At 37.6% G+C, this 12270-nt stretch overlaps 1 protein-coding gene across 1 annotated transcript in view; it reads right to left on the bottom strand.

The window, feature by feature from the left end:
- Positions 1 to 838, bottom strand: part of ACSS3 (acyl-CoA synthetase short chain family member 3) — a 65680-nt gene extending 64842 nt beyond the window's left edge. The window contains exon 1 of the mRNA XM_015626990.1: positions 510 to 838. Coding sequence (XP_015482476.1) covers positions 510 to 838 — 329 coding nt within the window. The remainder of the gene's footprint in view (positions 1 to 509) is intronic.
- Between the last annotated feature and the right edge of the window lie 11432 nt (positions 839 to 12270).

Genomic DNA, 12270 nt, shown 5'->3' with positions numbered 1-12270 from the left:
TGCACAGATTCGATAATTATTAATATTTTAATTATATTTTTAGTATTTTTAATAAAAAACAAGCCATAAAAATACAAAAGGGGCAAAGAACATTGATGTACCAAACAAAGATGACCCTTATTGTACACTGCCTTTTATATTCTGCAACAGCTTCTTCTTGAGAAAAGATCAGAGCATGATGTAAACGTGCTGAAAAAGAGGCAAGGGTGGTAAACACAAAATTTTAACAATACACTACCTTAGAGAAAGTATTGAAAATCCTATCCAGTAATTTTTAAGAAGGTTATCACAGTCTGTCTTAGTGTAGTTCGCCATTCACTAATGAAGATACATATTACAACGCCGCGGCCTTTGCCAAACATTACCTTAACCGCAACATCTAAACCATCTAACCACACCATGTAAATTATGAGCTACTTAGACATTATTTGAGATTAAACAATCGCTCCCTCCCCGCTACAGCCGCCCCGGCCGTGTCCCGACCTCGGCAGCGCACCGGGGGCACTCACCAGGAAGCGCTCCCCAGACTGCCCCTCTCTAGGGTCCGGACCCAGGGCTTGTACCACTGGATCTGCTCGGCGACTTCTCCCCAGACTTTCTCGGGCTCCGCCAGGCTGGACTGAAAAACTTCCTCGTACTTGCCCAGCGCCCAGGAGGAGGATGAGGAGGAGGAGGAGGCGGCGCGGCCGCCGGGCGGCGGGCGGGGGCCAGCGGCGGCCCGGCCCGGGAGCGGGACGGCCGCACAGGGCGGGCCCGGCCGCCGCCAGGCACCGCCGCCCCGGCCCGCCACCGCACCGCTGAGTTTTGGCAGCGCCGCCAGCTTGCTCAGGAAACCCATCTTCCACGGCTTTCAAGGGACAGGGGCCGCACTGGCCTCTCCAAGTTTCCAAAACGCCCTCGGACTGCACAGGACGGAAAGTCAGCAGCTCCCGGGGCCGGCGGGGCACGGCGGGCCTGCCCCCGCGGCGGGCCGGGCCGAACTGCCCCGCCCGCGCCCCGGCCCCGGCTGCCACCGCCCCTCGGAGCTCCCGGGAAGAGCCTGGAGCAGGGCCGGGAGGGTCACTTCAGCCGGGCCGGGGCGGCCGGACCCGTCAGCGCTTGGCAGCGACCGAAGGCGGCGGAGACACTGAAAAAGGAGACCGCCACCTCAAAGTATTTGTGACTTACGGGTCTGCGTGACACGTAGCCAGAGTACTCCTCAAGTATTCATTTTGAAAGATATTCTTGCTTTGAGAAACTTCCCAATGATAAAATGAGGGGCTTCTTTCTGTGTGTGCCAGAAAAAAAAATAAATCATTTTTGTAAAAACGAGGTTCAGATTTTTTATATAAAATTTTAAAAGTTTAATAGAAAGACAATTAGGAGACAGAAATATTAGCAAAATTAACAAATACGGCCGGGTGCTTCACCATTCAGCCAAGAGCGCGCCTTACTAACAAAGGATTGTCCCTTAAAAACACAAATCTATTACATATTCATAAATTCTTATACATGATTCAAACATTTATCGTAAGTTTTAGATGTCTCTTTGTTTAGATTCAACTCCCCCCCTCCCCAATAGATCAATCTTGAGTCTCACACTCCCCCATAAGAGAGGTTCAATAAATTCCTCCCTTGGAGCTCTGGTCACGGCTGTCTTCATCTGGATAAGATAATCAAAGAATGCAGGGGGGGTTCTGACTGTCTTTTCAGTTTTTGAGTTATATGAACAAAAGCAGTCTTTATTTTCATTTATTTTATGCTACAAGCCCAAAATATATATATATATATGTATGTATTACACCACTATTTCTAAGTTTTATCAATAACAGAAATAAAAGAAACTATATTAGTACAGCAAAGTCATTATATATAACATTTGTTTTAATATTTGTGAAAAGCCAACAATATAATATGCACTTATAACAATTCTGCTTTCCAGAAAGTCTTTTATCTTCTGTTGTAGATCTTCTGTTTTGATCATTATGGCATATATTTAGAAATCCTTCTTGCGTTTCAGTGGCCATGATTCAGAGTATTATAATGCACAAGTCAGCTAAGACAAACACTAGCTTCAAATGCTATTTTCTCACTTATGAAATTATTTGAGTGCTTTAATAGGCCTATCCATTACAGGTTTCTCAGGATATTCTTCCTGTAATCACTTTATAAAAATGTCATATAGCAAAGAGGAACTCAATAATGTGTTTTATATTCATTATTAATTTAGGAACTTGTTCCCTGATTGTTGTTGAATTAGTGCGATAAGAACATAACAATTTATCACATTACAGGTAAAAGAATAAGGGATGAGAAGAAATGGACTGTTTACCCACTACAGTAGGCTTAATACATGAAATAAGTCTCACAGAGTTTTCCCTGGTCCAGCACTGTGTGAAATATTTCACCTCACTCTCCTCCCTGTGTCACAATAGCATAAAGTAAGTACTAAGTAGCATAATGGGATTTCCAAAAATGCTCAAGCTAAGAATCAGACTTATTTCTTAAAAAGAAGTTCAAACCCAAAAAAACTCAGACACTTGGAGAACTAAGTGGACGTTTTGTGAAAAGTTCCCTACTGCTACAGCATGCCAACAAAGTGAGAAAATAAATTTTAAAAAAACCAAACTTGTTCTCAAATGTAATACTTTTATTATTTTGCCCACACTTTCATCACTTTGACAGGACTTTTGCTGTTAACAGAGTTCAGTAGTCAAAGTTTTAAAATAAATAAAGAAAAATAAAGAGAAGCTTGCAGATGCTGTAAACACTGTTGACACCCCGACAGCCCTGAAATCAGATATTGCTGCTGGATGCTTGGTAGTGCATGCATTGTACAAATATGCCTGAAGAACAAAAATTCCCAGTCAGGTCACACATGGCTGATCTTAGCATTTAAAAAATAACCCCAGAATGATATTTTATATTTCCTACCTTTATAATGGGTAGGCCAATTTTGACTTAAAAGAATAATTCTGATTTAAAATTAGAATCACGATTAAATTTTTTGGTGTGCCTGCTCAGAAATCACACACAGCCTTAGACTGATGTTCATAATACCACAATGTGGCTGAGTCCAGGGCAGTGAGTGTCTACCAGAGATGTGCAACTGGTGGATTTAACAAGAGGTATCAGTGGCCTCAGGCCAACTGGTGAATCCCACTTCTCTGGTTCAAATTCCTAGAGGTACATTACCCACTCCCAAGGAGTAACCCTTCATACTATTTGCCTTACAAGCTATCTTTAGATCACCAACTGCGATTGATGCCCATCTAGTTAGGAAAATCCCTATAGCAGTTACATGCAGCCGGCCTCTGGGTGGTGATAGCAATCTGTTTCTGAGCTGGAACATCTCCCTTTTCCCTAAAGGGAAAAAGGGGTGAAAACTCTGGAGACCAGGAGAGCTAAAATATTTAAGTATGCTTAACAGGCTAGTTGTACACACTAACACTGAACAAAGTAACCTGAGCTTTAAACACATAAGGTGTCTGGTGATGCCTAATATTTCTTGTGGTGTTGAAAAGCAATGCAAACCATTATTCCACTCTGTCCATAGTGTGTTTAATGTGAAGGTAAAAGTATTAAGCAAAGGAATTTACTGGAACAGTAAACACTAGTATTAATTTTGTATATATGTCTTACTAGAAATGCTAGAGGTGTAGGGGGTACAAGTGAACTTAATAGGAGAAAGAGGTGCATTAAATTCTTATTTTAGCTAGAATCCTACTGATGGAATATCGCCTGAAGGAATGTTTCTAAGGAGTATCTGTGGAACATACTTCATTAATTAAACTCATCACACCTCATACAGATAGCTAAGAAGGCAAAGAAGGGATTGCTGATTCTCCCAACTGCATGCTATTAATTTAAGTTTCACTTATAAATACCATTATAGCAGATTTCTGAACTGATTAATTTTCCCAATAAGGCCTCTTGTTTTTTTTGCAAAACGTGATGTTCCTGAAATTGACGCTCTACAAAGAGTTCTGAAGTAATGTCAAGTGGTGTGTGTAGCAATTACTCTTGTAGCTGCAAACTTTCTTGAAGGACATATGCATGTCTCTAGGCATATATCTAGCAAAGAACAAACTATGAAACATGGTCTGGTACTTCTGCAATTGCAAAAAAAAAAAAAAATCTTACCTGAAGCCTTTATTTTGTTAAAAAATATTTATTTTTTCCCCACAGCTCTAGTGTAAGCTTTTTCCTCTAGTGTAAGCTATGCATGTTTCAAGATACACGTATCTTGAAAACAGATTAGCAGAAAAGTATTAAAAATATTGTCTCCTGTATGCTAAATGCTTTGACTGTCCTAGTACACAAGACTTTGGTAATTCAAATTTCAGCTAGAGACCTTTTATAAGCACAAAGTTAAACTGTAGTTAAAGATTTAGTATGTATTTTAAATTACTTTACTATGGTTCTGTACCACCTTTTGTCCAGCTTTTAGACTGCATCTGTCTCAAGACACTGTGCTACTTATTCTTGTATGAATAAGTTTCAGAGTCCTCTATATTGCTTATATCCAAAAAGTAAAGGCAGTCAGTTTTCTAAAATATGCAGTACTGTGCAGAGTTAAGTTCTAGCCAAAATAAACATTTCATGAAAGGTGATGGAAATAGTAGCAGTAATCACCACTTTCTCAGGAACATAAGTAGATACAGTTATTATTCCAGTTTAATAACCAGTCTTAGAATATTAAACACATCACAGCGTTTTTGAAATCTATTAAAACTTTTGTACAAAATTCGAAATAATTAAATTATTGCTTGAAAAAAAAAGTCCATGTTCAATCACCCCTCTGCCTACCAAGGTGCTGGGAATTCATGCCCTTCTCTTTATTTCTCTCTGGCAATGAATGTTTGGTGTGCTGGGAGATAAATGATGAGGACTTAGAAACACACTACAATATCTGTCTCTGCAGGCAGAAGCCACTTTTTACAGACTTCTGGAAAAGGGCGAAATCAAAGTCTGACTCAATCCATGCGAAAATGAGTTAGAGATCCTCTGGGGTGAAAATGTAATTCTAGTTTCAATTCTTACTGATGTTATCATTTGGTTACTCCCTGAGGAGGTCTTACAGTTCAGGACAGCCTGTATTTCATTCACTTTTTTTTTTCCAGATCTAAGTTCTTTTTCTGAAAGCATCTTGGGCTTTGAAAATGTGAGAAACAAGACCAGATAGATAATTTAAAGATTTCTCAATTTAAAAACAAACGAAAACCAAACAAACCATCTAAAAACAAACTAAAACCAAAACCAAACAAACCAGCTAAAAAAACCCACTCCACATTATGTCACCTAACAAATCAAGGCCATGAAAGAAAAATATTTCATACAGAAGCAAAATTTATGATAAGCTCTTCAGTATTTAGGCATGCTAGAGGAAATAGTACATGGTAAATTCCTTGAAGAATTATTTTAGTTTCTGCTTTGCATTTCTGCTGTTGGGGATTTAAATTGCAGACCTGATGTAATTTTTACAAAGACTGTTGCTGAACTTTGATTTTTAGGTAATCCATGTCCCTGAGCTGCCCAGCTTCCTGAAAGTGCCAATTATTGATTATTTATCTTTACAAGAGTAAAATCTGCTGTTTTATCCAATGCTATTCCCATTTCTTTATTATGCCTCTACCACTGTTTTCCAAACGACCACACAAAAACCATCACAAGCAAAAGGACTGTTACTACAAAGCTTTCCAAATTACATATATATTTGAAGGGGACTAAAGGACTTCAGGCACTGACATTCTTATTGATGTTTCTTTTGAACTTGATAACCAAAATAACCATGGATTTCACAATTACTTTTTTTTGCCCAGAAAGTTGTCTTTTTCACAGAACTATGAAAAATTCCGTTAACCCTCAATCTAAGTGTTAGTGTTAATGTCAGTATTGTCATAAAAATGATTTTTAAATTACCTGTTATATAAATACTTCTTATCAACATTACTTTCTGAAATAGATAATACAGCCCAAGGAGTATGAAGAAGTTAGGCAGTACTGGAAGAACTCCATGATTAAAAATTACAATGACTGTAAGTCCTATTTTCAATGACTAAGATAAAACAGGAAAGCTGATTTTTCCTAGAATATCCAGGCTTGACTAGACCAAAGGTACACTGATTCTGTTTTCAGTCTGTGAGGGGAGATGTATCTTGCATGCAGATAAAGATGAAAATTTTAAAAAAAACAATACCACATATACTTTAGATTATCAAAACAATACCTAAATCGTAGTACTGAGCTGCTTTCACACTCAAAGCTCTACATTTCACACGAGAGCTCTGGATGCACAGAGAGTGCAGAACTTGCATTATTGGCTGGAATAAAGACTCATTGGACACTCTCAGGAGCACAGAGTGAAGCTGGCACAGCTTTAGTATTTATCTCATTTTTTTGTCACATATCTTTGGAGGAAGCTGTCAGTCGCATTGCCAGGGCAGCAGACTTGGCTAGGAGCCTGGCCCATAGTCAGTTATCATATTAGTGCGTACTGAAAGGCCTCTTTTTGTACAACCAACATCAACTTAATCGGCTTCATTTCTGCTCATGTCCTGAAGTTTCATTCTTGCAATCCCATTCTCAACAGTTGCTGGATTTTGTTCTTGTGATATATCCCATGATCCTTATTCCACTACATGACTATTCACTGTATGACAAGAAGAGTTAATGTTAAAACACCGTGGCAATGTGCTGGTTTAGTTTATCCGCACAATTGTCGAGCAAACAAATAAGAAATTGACACCTAAATTGACTGCATGCAATTTTAATAATATATTTCATTGCAACTGTCTTTCATGACTCTGTGCTATATTTTTAAGCATGCAGGATCATCCACAGCCATACAACAAATAATTCTGTGGATTTTTTGAATGATCCCACTTTTCAGTGGCTCCGACTGGTAAAGAACGGATGAAATTTCACAGCAGCTTAGGGAAGAAATAGTAGCTGTCACTCAGATTGCCCCAAATAACATCAGTAATAATCTCTGAAAATAGCTTTTTCTATAGCTCATCTTGCAAATTAGCATGTCACAGGATTCCTGAAGAATCTAAATAAGAAAAATAGGCATGAATTCAGGCCCAAGAATATTGTATAAAGCAGAAAAACTCTTAGTGGTAAGCCAGCATCAAAACTGTGTGCCCAAATACATTTAGTTAAACATTTAAGTCTGCATTTTCTTATGGCCTCATTCTTTTATGGTGCTGAAATGGGGTGCCAGATGTTCACATTTGCACCCTTGGTAATCCAATTCCAGGATTAAATTTCCATAGTAATTTCAGGTTGCAAGGTAAAATTTTAGACCCACTAAATTTAGACCAAAAGTCATTGATTATAACAGAGCAGAGGCTACATGCCCACCTCCAAGATACTATTTTTTTATTAATTTAGAGTCTCAATAGTTATTTTTACCAGTGTAAAATAAGCACAGCAGATTCATGGAGACTACACAAACTTTTCACAAATCAAGGAGAAATTCAATGTCAAAGGCAGCAAAGAACCTTCTGCCATCATGATAACCTCTGGAAGCTGTATGGAACTGGAAAAAGACAGGAAAACCAATTTCTCTGTTAAAGCAGTGTCATTGAAGTGGATGTCAGTGAGGCAGACATACCAAATTGAAAACTGGTCATTTGCCTTATCATTGCTGTCCTATTTTTCTTCTCCAAGCACCCTGAAGTTTATTCAAAATATATATGTGGTTCTGATTTTAGGGGTCAAAGGAAGGAATTTCAACATGCACACTGCATGTTCAAATATTTGCTCACTTCTGTTATGGGAAAGCAATGAATGACTTCTGTGTATGTGTTTTAGGTAGTATACAAAATTGGATCTTGAGGATTTATTTTTCCATAATAGCTTTAGGAGGCTTATACTCAATATTTCTGCTCACTGGGCTGGGTTGGGCTACCTGTAAACCTATAGGATATTCATTTGGTTCTTCCTTAGTTAGCCAGTGTGTTTATTTGTAATTATCTAACAAATTATATTTCATTCTGTAATTTAATAGGAGAAGCTAAATTTCTCATTTATTTTGAAGATGAATTTCTTTAGTGAGAGAGCCATGTAGTTGTTACCACAGCCTTTCAGACGACTCAATTCATGAATTTTTGTGTGAAATGTTTTGATAGTCACTATGGAGGACAGCTTAATCATCCAATATGAGCCTGGGAATTTGTTATAATTTTAGAACCAAGTCTTATGGGCTACACCCAAACATTGTTTTATTGGGTGTCAAACCCCATTTAAATTCTTGTTCTTATGTATAATGGTCTCTCAAAACTAGACTCTGAAGTCTGATTTCTTGGCCTCTGGGAATATTATGCCAGCAAAACCAATGTCCAGGCTCTCATCTCACAGTGACTATAAACAAATTCTCAAGTAAAAGCTGAGTCTTTACTTTTCAAATAGACTTGGGTTTCATCTCATAAATATTTTACATTCCCTCATTAACAGCTGAAAATTATTTTTATATGCAGTTAATGCTTTGATATTTTAAAAAAGTTTCTTGTAAAAAGCCACCCTGAAGGATGCCTCTCCCTCTGTGGAACACTATGGTATTTCATATGAAAATAAAATCATCCTTCCTTGTAACAATTGGAAAAGCCAGATGGAATCTTCTGTAAAATTCAATTCCCAAAAAGCTGACCTATTTTTTGACAGGTAACATATTTAATGAAAGAAATAAATTCACAGGATTTTTATTTTTTTCCTGTAACATTATTTTCTCACTCTTTACAATATTTATGGCTTGCTCTTTGTCGTCTTTCCTTTTCATTAGATAAATGTAGAAATCAAAAGCTAAGTCTCTCCAATTCTGGCACTAACAGACCAAACAATAGATAGAACACCATGAATAAAACAGAAAAAGTTGCCGTTTCTGCTTACTAACTGCACCATAGCCAAATATCACAGGATTCATTATTAATTATTACATAAATCTAGACCCTGTGAGCTACACAATCTCTGACCAACTTGAATTACTTCTTAAATTTTAAGAAAGATCTTGCTATAAAGAGTATGAAACCATTGTGGAAGTTTTCCAAATCTTAGATGGTCAGCCATTAGTTTCTATTTCTGGTAATCAAGAATTCTGAACACTAGAAAAACAATGAAGTACCGATACAAGTTTCCTTCCAAAGCTAACAGCATGGCTTAAATAGGTTAACTTTCTTAGGACAACTATCATAAGGTTTTCTGTTCCATCACTACCTGGGATATTACCAGTCTTAATAATCTTCGCATCCAAGAATTCCCATGTATAGGAAAACATTCCAATCATATACATTTTTTTACATTCTAGTAATGCAACAGCCTGACTAAACACAAATAATAGTGAAAGAGATGGATAAATTCAAAGAACTAAATGAATGTAAAATTAATTAGGGAAATAAATACTTCTCAAAAAAGTTTTTCTGGTAATTTTTGGCAGTAACAGTCTGAATTTCTTAGGACCTCCAAATATAACAAAATGTCTCAATATCAACCGGTAGCTTTATTTCCAGCTGTCTGATCAGGATGTGTTGAGATTAAGACCAATCCTCTCTGATTTCTGTCTCAATACCTGCAGTGCCAGTTCAAGCACCAGGGCTGTCTAGATTAAACAGCTGAAAAGCAATCGTTATCCTCAGCCTTAATCATCAGTAAAAAGGCTAATGATAATTCCATTGTAATTTCAATGATGATTTTCATCTTCATATGCTGAATATTTTCTGCATACATTTTTAAGGCTTTTAGAATTTTTTCTGGGTTACCTCTAGAACTATAAACATTTTGCAAATGCATGTTTTATTGAGGAAAAGAAAGGTGTTGTAATATAGAGAGTAAAAACAAGTGGCAAAACCACACGTACTAATTTTCTTACTAACTTGTTTGCATCTTACCAAAGGAAGAATTCCTTTATTATGACATGTCTTCACAAATATTTTCAATCTAATTTTGGTTTCTTTCTGTACTTTCATATCAAAAGGATCAGGCAGAGTAACTTTAAAAAAATAAAATGAAAAGCAAACTCTAGTACAACTTCAAGCTATGCTAATAGTATCCTAACTCAAATTCTCATCCTTTGTCACAAACTTTAGAAAGAAGCTGTCCTTTGTCAGCCTCTAGCAGCTCCAGCCCACACTTCCTCTCTCCTAGCTGTCATTGCTAACCTGTGCAGTGCAAGGGGAAGTCAGGACAGGAGGAAGAAGAATCCTCATTTTGTCGTCCAGAGGTAGGACAATGACTTGGAGACAGAAGCTGCGTTTTCACTCCAGGCTTAACTCTCAGGATTATTTCAGAGAATTGGAAAATTATTGAGTTTGGAAGGGACCTCTGTAGGAGAACTAGTCCAAATCTCCTGCACAAGCTAGGCCACCTGGTGTCCAGATTACTTTTGAATATCTCCAATTATGTGCTAGTGCTCAGTCACCTTCAGAGTAAAGAAACATTTTGTGATATTTGAAACGACCTGTGTTACAGTTTGTGCCCACAGCCCCTGGGCACAAATGAAAAGAACATGGCTCCATCCTTCCCTGAGGTGGAGGTGAGATTGACCAGCCTGTAGTTTCCTGGGTACTCTTCCTTACACTTTTTGAAGATACAAGTGACATTTGCTTTCTGGCAGTCCTTGAGTATTTCTCCCAGTTGCCATGACTGATCAAAGGTTATCAAGAGTGGCATTATGGATGACATTAGAAATCTCCCTCAGCACTTGTGGGTGCATCCCATCAGGTCCCATGGATTTATGTGTGTCCAGTTTGCTTAAGGATTCTCTAACCTGATCCTCTTGCACTAAGGATATAGCTTCGTTGCACCAGACTTTTTCCTTGGTATCTGAAACTTGGGATTGTTGATGGACAGTTTTGCTAGAAGACTGAGACAAATAGGACATTTAGTAAGTTTGCCTTTCCATGTCTTGTGTAACCAGGTCCCCTGTGTCTTTGAGAAATGGATCCATACTTTCCCTATGCTTCCTTTTCTCACTTGAAACCCTTCTTGTTGTTTTTGACATCCCTAGCCAGATTCAATTACATGTGGGCTTTAGCTTTCCAAACTTCATCCCTTGGATGCTTGGACAACATTTTTGTATTCCCCCCATGTTACCTGTCCTTTATACCTTCTCTATGCTTCCTTTTTGTTTTTTGAGTTTGACCTTGTTCATGCACACAAGACTCCTGGTATTTTTGTGTGCCTTGCTATTCTTTGGGATGGAACTCTTTTGAGCTTGAAAGAAGAGGTTTGTGATTTTTCTTAATGGAAAATTCACAGAGGACAAAAGAGGAAAAGCCATTCCTTACCTACTGCCTATAAAAAACAGATTCACGTGTTTGAGACACAGTCCTAGAGGTACTTGGCTCACTTTAGGAATTATACCACCTGCAGTGTTCCTCCAGCCTTTAAAAGTTCAGAGTGCAGGCTTAAAGTTTAGTGCCTCAACTGACTAAAAATGATTAAGACAATTTCAAATATTTTAAAATATTTTTTAAACCAAATATCCCTTAGGGTGCCCTATAGCATTTCAGTCAGTTAAGCTTGAGGACTTTTAAATAGAGGGATGTATGTTTATGTTTAAATATTCTGTTGAACTGGAATTCTCAAAACCCTTGTAAAAAGGTGAACAATACCTGCTAGAATTTGTCCTCATTTATACAGAGTACAGCATTTTTATACCTGTTTTGCATGCATTTTGAGTCTCATAATTAAATAAGGCACAAAGAAATAATAAATCCTCCTTTTTGTTTTTGAACTTGTGATCTAGAGCTGATTCATGGTAGTTCATTAATCAGACTGAATTGTTTATTTCACTTATTTCTAGGACTCATGTTGTAATGAATCCTTCACAAGAAAAACACATACTGCTTATTTTATAACTGTATGTGCTTAAGAGAGTGTTTGTGCTTTGCTGTTGCTTATTAATCATCTTTAAATTTACTACTTCTTGTAATGGACACTTGTGTATTTATAATAGTATTCTGTTTACTCCTTAGATTATTCATGCCTGAGTGCCCTTACTGCAGAAAAAGATTTAATGAGCTTCAAGAGGATAGCACTGTAAAAACAGGAAAAATATAAAACAAGTGCCTGCATACTAATGTAAGCCTCTAGCTAAAACACATTATCCAAACCTGTGATGACAGTCCTCCCACGATGTGCCTCATTTTTTAATAGGATACATTTATTCCTAATTGTAGAGTATCTCCTTACCTGATATCTTTCTAAATGAACCAACACTGTAGCTAAGCATTTCAACAAAGTACACTCTAACCTGAAATTTTTATATGTAACAACACCATGTATTAACAG

The sequence above is a fragment of the Parus major genome, chromosome 1A (genome assembly GCF_001522545.3).
Source record: "Parus major isolate Abel chromosome 1A, Parus_major1.1, whole genome shotgun sequence".
NCBI lineage: Eukaryota > Metazoa > Chordata > Aves > Passeriformes > Paridae > Parus > Parus major.
The sequence above is the reverse complement of the archived record's forward strand: the minus strand, read 5'-3'. Positions and strand labels throughout refer to the sequence as shown.